The sequence below is a fragment of the Rhinatrema bivittatum genome, chromosome 11, assembly GCF_901001135.1.
Source record: "Rhinatrema bivittatum chromosome 11, aRhiBiv1.1, whole genome shotgun sequence".
Classification (NCBI taxonomy): domain Eukaryota; kingdom Metazoa; phylum Chordata; class Amphibia; order Gymnophiona; family Rhinatrematidae; genus Rhinatrema; species Rhinatrema bivittatum.
In genome coordinates this window covers 31,085,517-31,097,939 of record NC_042625.1, presented here as the reverse complement: position 1 = coordinate 31,097,939, position 12,423 = coordinate 31,085,517, and the positions used below count along the sequence as shown (strand labels likewise).

At 46.7% G+C, this 12,423-nt stretch overlaps 1 protein-coding gene across 2 annotated transcripts in view; it reads right to left on the bottom strand.

Moving 5' to 3' along the window:
• Nucleotides 1-12,423, bottom strand: part of MYO1H (myosin IH) — a 245,452-nt gene that overhangs the window by 127,838 nt on the left and 105,191 nt on the right. For both annotated transcript variants that reach the window (XM_029571488.1, XM_029571486.1), the window contains exons 9-12: nucleotides 9,209-9,280; nucleotides 6,725-6,844; nucleotides 6,092-6,159; nucleotides 5,325-5,430 (exon numbers count right to left, since the gene is read on the bottom strand). In XM_029571488.1, coding sequence (XP_029427348.1) covers nucleotides 5,325-5,430; nucleotides 6,092-6,159; nucleotides 6,725-6,844; nucleotides 9,209-9,280 — 366 coding nt within the window. The remainder of the gene's footprint in view (nucleotides 1-5,324; nucleotides 5,431-6,091; nucleotides 6,160-6,724; nucleotides 6,845-9,208; nucleotides 9,281-12,423) is intronic.

The window sequence follows — 12,423 nt, the reverse complement described above, 5'->3', positions numbered from 1 at the left end:
ACTTCCTGTGGGGATCCACGCCCTCCAGCGCTTCCTCAGCTTCACTAATTTCTATCGGCACTTCATCCCTCACTACTCACATGTGGTAGCTCCTCCCTTACTAGGAAGGGTTCCAACACCAGGACTGGCCACCTGAGGCGCTTCAGGCATTCAAAGAACTGAAACAGGCCTTCCTTCATGACTCCTGCCTGTGCAACCCTGACCCTTCGCGCCCGTTTGTAGTAGAGGTGGACGCCTCTGACTCTGCGGTGGGAGCTGTACTCAGCCAGTTCTCTTGCAATGGCACCCTATTACCATGCTCATATTTCTCCCAAAAATTCACTCCTGCTGAAAGAAACTACGGTATCGGTGACAAAGAGCTCTTAGCAATAAGGATGGCGTTCGAGGAGTGGGGGCAATGGCGGGAGGGAGCTCAACATCCTATTACCGTATACACAGACCACAAGAACTTAGAATACTTGTGCTGGGCTCAGCAGCTGAATACTCGGCAGGCACGCTGGTCTCTGTTCTTCAGCCGATTTAACTTCTCTCTGCGGTATCGTCCGGCCTCAAAAAATACTAGAGCAGACGCTCTTTCCCGAACTGCGGAGACCAAGGATACTCTGGCCGCACCTCAATATATTTTGGACCCAGCTAAAGTCCACCTGCTGTCCTCTGGCAGGATTTCAAAATCCTGATGCAGGGCCTGTCTGAGGAGGAGATTGGGTCCTAGGTGCTCTTGGTTGTCTAGCTTGGCCTCTCTGGGCTGGTCTGGATGGTCTGCCATGGGTTGCTGAGGGGATAATATCTCCGTGGTCTATAATAGGGCTTTCTAGAGTCTTTCCTGGCTGGTCGACGTGCAGACGATTGTGACTCTGGTGGAACAGAAGAGAGTTGACGTTGAGTCTCCAAATGTTCTTTCAACTGTGTTACAGCATCCCGTACTTTCTCTCCAAAGAGATTGTCTCCTGCACAAGGAAGGTCCGCCAATTTTTCCTGAATTTCTGACCAAAGATACGAAGCTTTCAGCCAGGCCCATCTATGAGCACTGATTCCTGTTGCAGCCATTCTGGATGATGTTTCGAAACTGTCATAGGCTGCATGGACCTCATGTTTCCCAGCTTCTAAGCCTTTATAAATGATATTATTGCAGGAATCATGGAACTGCTGAGGAAGTGAATCTGACATCTCTTGCAGCTTCTTCCACAAATTGCACTGATTCTGAGTCATATATAACTGATATGACGCAATTCTGGAAACCAGCATGGACCTTGAAACATTTTTCAGCCAAGGGTGTTCAGAAACTTTTGATCCTTCCCAGGAGGCATAGATGAGTGTGGTCGGATCCTCTTTGATTTCTTTTGGGCCGACTCCACCACCACAGACTGGTGTGGAAGCTGGGTTTTCTATAAAACCTGGAATATGTTGCACGAGGTAAGTGGCGTCAGTCCGCTTGTTTACTGGTGGTATGGTACAAGGGTGTTCCCATAGTCTGTGCTGGAGATCCACGAGTACATCATGTATAGGGATTGCCAGAACTTCTTTAGGAGGATCCACAAATTGTAAAACCTCTAGGGTTTTTTGTCTGGTGTCCTCTTCTGTCGCTACCTGAAAAGGAATGGTATCAGCCATCTCTCTTACAAATTTGGAAAAAGAAAGGTCCTTTGGAGGGGCCTTCCTCCTCTCTTCCGGAGGGAAAGGATCCGATAAAATATCATCTGATGAAGTATCGGTGCCTCCCTCATCCCAGGTGTCTGAAGAAGGTCGTCGAGGAGGCGTGGAGTGAGGGAGGGATGGTGGCATCGAAGGCATTGATGGTTTCATCGGTGGCATCGATAGAAGCAATAGAGAAAAAGAAGGCCTCCGATGTGATATACCCGATGGTTCTGGTATTGGTTCAGGCATCGGTAAACTCTTCGAGACATCATTGTCGCTAGGACTGGGAAGTGGAGTTTTTGATCCTAGTGGGAGAGGTTGAACCAGAATGGCACCGAGAAGAGCATCTAGCTTGGTGAGTATCGGTGCCAATAGTGTCAAGTCCGGCATCAGTGTCGGTGCGGGCATCGGTGCTGGTGATGGAATTGGCGTCGGTGATGGCATCGGTGCCGGCGATGGAATCGGCACCGGTGATGGAATCAGCTTTTGTGATGGAGTTGGTGCCGGTGCTGGCAATGGCATCGATGGAATCTCCCGTAAAGCTTCTTTAATCGCCTGGCGGATGAAACCATCCAGTTCCGCCCTTATAGCTGGTGAAGTCAGAGCAGCTAAAGGGGGTGGCAGTGAAGGTGAAACTGGCCCTTCCACAGATCCCTGTGGTGGCACGGTACCTGGCACCGAAACTGGTGGGGATCACCTGGGAGTGATAGGCATCGATGGTACTGATGACTCCTCTATCCAAGGTTTTGTCGGAGTCGGCTCGATAGGTATCGATTGCCCCCCGGACATCAATTCCAGAGCTCTTCAATGCCGGTGCCAATGTTTCTCCTGATGCTCGGTGACCTTTTTCTCGAGCAATGAGGTGGATTTTATAGATGACTGAGAAGGAGTCGGAGATGAACGGTCACCAGCTTCATCGGGATGACATCGTGTCTTAAATACTAACTTTTTTGCCGCTCCAGCCGGAGACGAGTGTGTTGAGGTCGATGTTGACGGCAGCAACTGAAGATGGAAAAGATGCTCCACCTTCTCCAGACAAGCCCGTCTGCCTTTTGCTGTCATCTCAGCACACTGTGGGTATGTTGATACATCGTGTTTCTCGCCCAAACACAACACACATTTGATGTGTGGGTCCGTAATTGTTGCAACCGACGGTTTTCGACGGCTTTGCCTCGCCTACCTCTCACTACTTGCGGCTCCTCCTGCTCACCTCGGACTGCTGGCTGCCACGGCGTCTGTTTGCCGTCCTCTCCGGCGTCCCTGGACCGGTTTTGGTACTACCTCCCGCCATGCTCCTCCAAGGTACCTTAGGGCCCGAGCACGCACGCCGCCCTCATCTTTATTTCCACGTTGGCGCGATCCTCAGGGGCGTCCCCCTGATATGACGTCACGCTGCCCGGATATTTAAGCCTACAGTATTTGCTAGCTTATCGAGTTAGCAACGGTAACACTATGGATGGGATTCACTCCCCATACCAAAGCTGCTCTGCCATTCCAGCGCTATCTGGAACTCTTACACCCTTCGGGGTTGCTAACAGGGTACCCGCTCCTCGGGCCTCTTCTGCTTCTTTCAGGTGCTATCAGGAAACTGGTACTTGCTCCTCGAGGGCCCATGTTCCCTGAGTCGCTGCCTGCATCTTCAAACTTTTCTACTTGGAAGACTTCACTAACAGTTTCCATCTGTGAGTACAACTACCATCTATTCCACAGTACTGCTTCACTGGAACCAGGTACTCGCTCTTCAAGGGCCTGCCCTCTGTTCCGGTGCCAGACCTCTCGTCTAGTGGAATCTCTGTTACTGCTACGTGAGTACAATACCACTGAGTCTCTCAGTTCTAAGGGATCAGGTACTCGCTCCTCGAGGGCCTGCTCCCCCTGTCTCGGAGCTTCTCCTGATTCTACCTGGGACTCTGAATGCTTCTCATTGTGTACTCATAACTCTCAGTCTCTTTCCACTACAGCACAGCCTAGCAGAGGATTCATTGTTCCAGCATTCTGTGGGAGACCTGCCCAGCCAGGCTCAACATCCACTACTCACTACTGCCACCTCTGGTGGTTTCCAAAACTGTTTAATAAAAGATTCAAATCTGTGTTTGTGTGTCCAGAGTCTAGCTTGACACTGTGGTCCCTCACGGGGCTGCCCCCCGTGGGTGTGATCAGCTGCCACAGTGTCCAAGGATCCACCCAAACATCAATAACCATAACAGTAATAGACATGGTGTGAGGGCAATTCGGGCATTTCTTAAACCCGGTAGCCATTTTGAAGGCCGGACAGCTGTCGACGGTCTTCTGACTAAAATATTCGAAATAACGGTATCGACCGGAAAAATGTACTCACCAGACGGTGGAAAAAGGGAGACTCCTATGGAGGGGATAACTTTGAAAAACTTGTAACCTTTTCTGTTAAGAAAAAATAGCATGTGAAAATTACCACACAGAGCTCCTTCACCGCGAGGTTAATAGCAGCGGGGAAAAAAGACTGAAGGGAGACCGCTGTGGCTCGAGGGATCATGGCATGCTGGGCATGCTCAGTTGGCTCAGTGTGCCAGTCAAAAGTTTCTAGAAACTTTGACAGAAAGTTTTCCACAATAGGGCTCCGTCCAGTGACGTTACCCATATGTGAGGACTATATCCTGCTTATCCTGGGATAAAATAGGAGCCTGCAGCCACCTCAGCAGCCTCGTGAAGGGGAGGGATCTGGACAACCAGATTTATACCCCATGGGCACACAAACCAAGCACACACAAGGGAACCCACCCCCGGCTTGGCCGCCTCAACTGGACAGGGCAGAACACACAAGGATTCTAAAAAAACAAAAGAAACCTCTGGGAGGAAGGCTCACAAGAAAAAATTAGCTGAAAAAAATTAGCAAACTGCAGAACTGCAGGATTCACACCCTCTGCCATCTGCTGGGAACAGAGAAATACTGAGGAGCTGCAGGAGGCACTAGAGGTTATAGTCCAGTGTCAGTGAAGCTTTTTCTCTGTCTCCATCTGCTGGCAGGGGGAAATGAACCCAGGAGTCTGGACTGATCCGGGTACATACAGGGAATATCGGAGTTAGCTGGTTAACTTAGCTTGATAACTCATCTCTCCCAGTTACACCCGTGGACCGTCTCTAACTTATCCAGCTAAATTCTAGCCAGCTAATGTTAGGTGGCTAGAATTTAACTGGATAAAGGCTGAATATAGCTATTACGTTATCCATCTAAAAGACTTTTGAATATGGACCTCATGAGTCCCTGAAGACCCAAGAATATGCATCCAAGAGTAATGCACTAGACCAGGGCTTCCCAGCTTCTGTCTTGGTGACCCCACAGCCAGTGAGGATATCCAAAATGAATATGCATGAAACTAATTTACATATAATGGATCTTTCGTGAATGTACATTTACATCATGCATATTCCATGCTGATATCCTCTCCCCCCCCCCCCCCCCCCCCCAAAAAAAAATGTCTGGTTGTGAGGGTCTCCAGTACAGGGTTGGAAAGCCCCTGCCATATTATCTGTTCAAGTCAGTGAAGAGGATTTTGGTTCTCAGTAGCAAATGTATGTGTTTAATTCCTAAACAAATATATCAGTGATATTTGCTCAAAAATTATAAATCCAGGTTTCTGGCACTGAAGGACTTGAAGCTCAGAACCATGTAGAGAAGTGAGAAGGAGATAGATACGGGAAGGAGTGCTTACCTGTATACCTTCAGTCTCATACTCCTCCTGCTCTGCCTTCAGTGTCATCTCTATAAACAGCTGCTGGAGCTTCTCATTGCAGTAATTTATACAGAACTGTTCAAAGCTTGAAGAAAACATAAAAACCAGTAAGAATGTAAGAGGCGCCATGCTGGCTCAGCCCAGTATCCTGTCTCTGAGAGGGGCCAATCCAAGCCTTCTTGACGTTCCCTATTGCGAAGATCCATTCCCTGTGACTCACTCTCAGAGCAGGTGATAATCCCCAAGTCTACCTGATTAATAATTGTTAATGGACCAGCCGGGCTTTAATAGAGGGGAAAAAAGAGTGATATATGGTGGGAGAGAGAAAAAAATTCTCTTGATTGCAGTAATAATCCTAGAAAGGACAGTCTATGTGCGATGCATAAAAAACTGACCTACTGCAAAAGTTGTTTCCCCAGGCACTGTCTCATTTATGTCCCACCTCAAGATCAATAATGGATAAGTATTATCCTGCATAGGTGCATATGCAAAGTATTTTTAATTGCATGACCATTGCTGTAAAAGCCTGGATAAATAGTAATTCTCAGACTTCACTTCTTCTGTGTATTTTAGTGGCTTGCATTGGCACTAAGTGAGTTTTTTTTTAAGGACTGGTGCTCGCTTCCTGCTTACATGAAAAAGATGGCAAGCCTAAGGTAACCTTTGCATTTATTATGCAGATGGCATCTGTTATGACCAACCCCCCTGTCTAAGAGGAAATTTGTTGCTCTTATGGACAGACTTACCCATTTGTCTCAAAAACTTCAAATCCATAGATATCCAACAGTCCAATCACAGTTTTCCTAGGTGGCTCCTGTTCCAACAGAGCATTAAACAGTTAGGTTATCTGAGTGGTGCCATCGTGATTGGTTGATCAGTATCATATATACAAATATGTGCTGATGCAAATTTCTCTGCAGGGCACTGTCCAGTGGAAACAGAGCAAAACCAACGGAGTATGAAACTGCCAGGGCAGGAATGACTGGGGATTGATCGTGGCTTATTGGACTCCCTTTGGGAGTAACAAGTGGGGAGGGGAGCAAGGAGATGGGAAGCCCAGGGAATCTTTTAAAAAGTTTAACACATGGGTATGGTTGGCAAGGATTGGGGCGGGGCTGGTGGATAGATTTTGGTGTGCACACTAAAAAAAAAAAGAATAAAATGGAAATGAAATACCCCCCCCCATGAAATGAAAGAGAAACTAAAACAAGCCCCTGCACACTGCTACCCCACCCCACCCACCAAACTCTATATCGCTTTCATCTCTGCTTTCCCTGTGCAGTCTGATGGTAAGAGCTACTGTTCTGTTCTCTTTGCCTGGCATAAACAGGAGTTGGCAGCACAGTGTCGCTTTCTGGGATCCTCTTTCCTTTACTAACCGTGTTAGCTAAAGATCCGTTGATTTTATTGACGAGCCAGTTGAACGTCCGTCCATAGATGGCTTTGGCGACGGCATCGCGGGCGTAGAATGAGAGCTCAATGTTCAGCGGGCTCAGAAGCTGCAGAAATCCGAAAAGGAGAAGGCCACAAACAGGGAGAGAAATTTAGTCCTTTTGGGAAGCTGAATATGGCAGTTCCTGCTTCAGAGAGAGAGGTGGCTTGCACAGCGAACCCTCTCAGTCCCCATGTACCCTTCTGCGTTCCAGCACAAACCAAATTTAATATGCACTTATGTTCAGAACTGAGAAATATTACCTCCTGAGCTTGGCAGAAGAAACAGTGATCATTTGTAAACCAACCTGGTCCTAATAGTTCAGGATTTTTGTTTTTGGACCTGGTGATTCCCTCTGTCCCTCTGAGGCCTTCCGCCTCAATCAGAACCAGCCTTTTCTGGATCACAGTAGGGGAAAAACTTTCATGTCGTTTCAATTGTTATTTTTTTTGTTCAGAATTTTTTTAGTTTTATTTCTGTATTTTTAACATGCGCTAACAACACAGAAACAAAGCAAAAATGTATTTTCTTGTGTCGTTTCAGATAGGAAACAACTCAAAATGAAACAAATGTGACTGTGATTTCTGTCATTTCAAAACCTCAGCACATCGCTAGATTACAGTGCCATGAGCCTTCACGTGTTTTTAGTCCCTCTCCTCCCATCTAGCACAGTCGTCACAGCAGCTTCCTTAGCACAGAACCCAGAGGATGCTGATAGTTACTGAGTATTCCAGATATTGGGAGAATAAGTGATAGGCCCAGAACTGGAGAAACCCAGTAACACAGTAAATGGTACAGGTGTGCAGAGACTTTTCTTGGTTTCATTTAATTTTTTTTTATTCATTTGTTGTTTGTTTGTTTCATTTATTTAAAATTAAAAAAAAGAAACAAATAGAAAATATTTAAAAAATGAAATAACCCTGAAAGGAAAAACAAAATAAAACAAAATGTCTGGTTTGCAGCCCCCCTCCCTACACACACATAGTCCCCAGCCCTTCCCCGATTCTCCCCAACAGCCCTGGACCCTTTTGTTGAAAATGTTTTCATGGGACAGGCGCAATTCCTAGGTCACTGCTGTCTTACAGCTGCTGCTATTGCGAATGGCACTAGTTGCAGACCAAGTGCCATTGTGAAGTTTTTCTGTACAAAATGGTAAGAAAGTTTGGAGGATGCTAGGGAAGATTAGGGAAGGTCCCAGGAGAGGAGGGTGGGCTTTTTTTGGCAACAGTGACAGCCTTTTTTTTTTAAATTTACAAAATGAACAAATATAAATGAACTTGCATTCATTTTTCTTTCATTTTGTTTCAAAACGAAATGAAACAAAATGGGACAGTTTGTTAAAATTTTCTACTTTGTTTCCAATGAATGCACATGCCTTGTAAATACTGGCAGATAAAGACCAAAATGACCCATGCAGTCTGCTTGGCTGGGATTCATCCACTTTCGGTAGATAAGTGTACAAACTCCTATCTGCAACCCTACGACAATTCCCCGTCTCCCGTGTCTTCTACCTGACCTCGGACCCCATAGTCCTCTCTTACTGTCACCACTACCACTTACACAGCTGTACAGGATGATAACCACTTTCCTGTGCAAATTATACCCCTAATGCTTTCTTAGGGCCTGAACAGATCTTACCATTGTTGTTTAGGGTTGTAACCACTCTCTGGTTTGATTTTTAGGATATTCCTATAGCACAATTACTTACTGTTTAAAGAGTCTTTGGAAGCTATTACACCATTTTTCTAAAGGACCAGTGAAACAGATGTTGCAGTATTTGAGCTTTAGAAGCCTCACAGGCATTTTCTTCAGATTTCATCTTAAAGGAGGAGTCCATGAAGCCTTGAAAAATCATGTACGCCAACATATTTGTCATTGGTCCTTTAGAAAGGTATCACAGCCTACAGACTCCAGTTTTCTCCATAACCAATATGGCCAGTAGGACTCTGAATTACAGCATGAGGTTAATATATATGCAAGGTTCAATCAGTTCACAGACACGGTGTTATGCTATGATACAGATGTCTACACTATAGCAAGGTGCTATTTTAATTACCAGTGGAGTCATCAAGGGCTGCGATTACTAATGACAGACATTGTGAATCATGGAAGGGGGTGAAAAATAGCACCCATTACTGTTATAACTAGCCCAAAATTGAATTTGTAGCTTCTATGGGGAAGCGCATTTATTTAGCATAGGAGCAGTGGAGGATTTAATGTTAATAGGTGTACTAAACTGTCCCTTTTCATACAGCTTCATACTGACCACATTCAGATGCTGCAACTGGGTCACCTGGACTGTACCAAGTTTCTTCCTCTGTCCACATATGTTCCATACATCAGCTTAGGATATTCCTAATTACTGCAATACCAGGATAGTAACTCCAGCTTCATTTTATTGAAAGTTTCAGTATTTTAGATCGTTCATTACCTCTTCTGATCTGGCTTCGATCTTTTTGTGTGTCAGAGCTTCTTGCAAAATAGACAGGGGGATTCCAAGCAACTAAAAACAAAAGACAGAGACCAACCATCAGAATATTCTACATTGCTTTTATCTCAGACACAACTTGCACATTCAGGAAGTAATTTTCAAATGGAGTTATGCATATAAAAGGAAAATTGGTTCTTACCTGCTAATTTCCGTTCCTGTAGTACCACGGATCAGTCTAGACTCCTGGGTTTTGCCTCCCCTCCAGCAGATGGAGACAGAGAAGTTTTAACAGACTCTGCCCTAATCCCCAAGGTGCCACCTACAGTCTGTCATTATGAATCAATATCAAAGCAGAATGGATCAAAACCAAACTTAACTATATACACATAACGCCATTATTGAACTGGCTCATTAGCCCCAAGTGGGAACAGAACCCGTATAAAAACCAATGCAATCTGCAGCCCTCAAAAAACAAGGAAATGCTGAATGAACGGACTCTCCATTACCTGTATGCGAATTGGGTGGGACTCTGGACTGATCCGTGGTACTACAGGAACAAAAATTAGAAGGTAAGAACCAATTTTCCTTTCCCTGTACGTACCCGGATCAGTCCAGACTCCTGGGATATACCAGAGCTCTCTTACCTGGGATGGGATCTGGAGAGGCCCGCTCAGAGCACCCCTTCTCCAAATCCCCCGGAACCCAGTGCCTGGACATCCAGCCGGTAATGCCTTGCAAAAGTGTGTAACGACTTCCAAGTAGCGCTCTGCATATTTCCTGAGGAGAGACCTGTTGGCACTCTGCTCAAGAGGCTGCCTGAGAATGAGTGGAATGGGTGTGAAGACCAACCGGTAGAGATCTATTCCGCAGCAAATAGGCTGAATTTATAGCCTCCTTCAGCCAGCGGGCGATTGTGGTTTTTGAGGCCATATTACCTCGTTTTGGACCATTCCATAACACAAAAAGGTGATCAGACATATGAAAACTGTTCATAACTTCCAGATATGTTAGCAATGCTCTACATACATCTAGCTTTTTCAAGTCTCTAAACGACGGATCAGACCGGTCCAAATCCGAAAAAGACGGCAGTTCCACAGACTGATTCACATGAAAAGACGAAACTACCTTTGGAAGAAAGGAAGGAACTGTCCTTAAGGATACTCCAGGATCAGAAATTCTCAAGAACGGCTCCCTGCATGATAAGGCCTGAAGCTCCGACACTCTACGAGCAGAGGAAATAGCAACCAGAAAGATCACCTTTAACATTAGATCTTTCAATGTCACCCTTTTTAGAGGCTCAAAAGGTGCATCACAAAGAGCTTTGAGAACTAAGTTCAGGTTCCAAGAAGGGCAAGGAGATCGGACCGGAGGTTGTAAATGCTTTGCTGCCCGAAGAAACCGAGCCACATCTGGATGTGTAGCTAGCGACACCCCTTGAATTGTACCAAGTAAACAACCGAGAGCTGCTACCTGAACTCTTAGGAAGCTACCTTTTGATAGTCCGGCCTGCAGAAAACACAAAATATCTGACACTGAAGCTCGGATGGGAATGACGTTGCGTTGCACACACCAATTCTCAAACACCCTCCACACCCGGACATATGCCAGGGAAGTGGGTGGCTTGCGAGACCTCAAAAGAGTAGACACCACCACGTACGAATAACCTTTACTCTTCAGATGCCGCCTCTCAAAAGCCATGTCGCTAGACAAAAGCGATCCGCCTCTTCCAAACAGACGGCTCCTTGATGCAGAAGAGCCAGGAAATCCCAAAATCGCAGGGGTTCTGCTATTGTTAGGTTGAGGAGATCTGCAAACCAAGGACGTCTCGGCCACTCCGGAGCTACGAGGATTACCTCCGTCGAGTGAAGCTCTATTCGCCTGAGTATCTTGCCGATCAGAGGCCAAGGCGGAAATACGTACAGCAAGACGGTCAGCCAGGCGAGAGCCAGGGCATCTACTCCTTCCGCTCCTGTCTCTCTGCGGCGACAGAAGAAACGTGGGGCTTTGGCATTCTGGAATGTCGCCATCAGATCCATGCCGGGCACCCCCCACGTGTTGCAAATGAGATGAAAAGCTTCATCTGCCAACTCCCACTCCCCAGGATCGAGACGATGCCGACTGAGAAAGTCTGCCTGAACGTTGTTGACTCCTGCTATGTGAGACGCCACAATGCTGAGTAGATGCTGTTCTAACCAAGCTATCAACTATTGCGCCTCCACCGCCATCGGTTGGCTCTTGGTCCCTCCTTGGCGATTGATGTAAGCTACCATGGTTGCATACTTGGACAGAATTCTGACCGACTTCCCCTGAAGGAGTGGAAGGAAAGCTTGTAATGCCAAAAACACTGCCCTGGTTTCTAGGTGATTGATCGACCACTGCGATTCCTCTGGAGACCATAGCCCCTGTACAGATTTCCTCAAACAAACCGCTCCCCAGCCGGAGAGACTGGCATCTGTGGTAACCACTATTCACTCGGGCATTACCAAGGAGACTCCGTGGGACAAGTTGTCCGAGAGGAGCCACCAATCGAGACTGACCCGTGCCAAATCCGTAAGAGGAAGGGGTAGATGAAATTGCTCGGAGATTGGATTCCACCGGGAAAGCAATGCTGATTGTAACGGGCGCATATGTGCAAAGGCCCATGGCACTAACTCCAGAGTGGAAGTCATCGATCCTAGGACCCTCAAATAATCCCGGACTTTGGGGACATGCTTGGACAGCAGGTCTCGAATCTGACCCTGCAGCTTGGCAATGCGGTCCGTGGTAAGGAAAACTCTCCCCTGCTGCATGTCGAACAGGGCCCCCAGAAATTCCAAGGACTGAGAGAGTATCAGACAATTCTTTGCAATGTTGATTACTGCAACTCTTGAGATCACTCGGGTGGGTACTCTGTGGATCGCCGTCTATCAGAGTACCTCTGATTTGGCCCAAATCAGCCAGTCGTCCAGGTAGGGATGCACCAACAATCCTTCCCTTCGAAGCTGCGCTGCTACCACTACCATTATCTTGGTGAACATCCTGGGTGCGGTGGTAAGCCCGAAAGGTAGAGCTTGGAACTGATAATGATGTGCCAAGATGAAAAACCTTAGAAACCTCTGATGGGCGGCCCTGATGCCGATATGCAGATAGGCCTCCATGAGGTCCAGTGATGCTAGAAACTCTCCCTTTCAAATGGAGGCAACGATGGACCTCAGGGTCTCCATTCAAAATCGAGG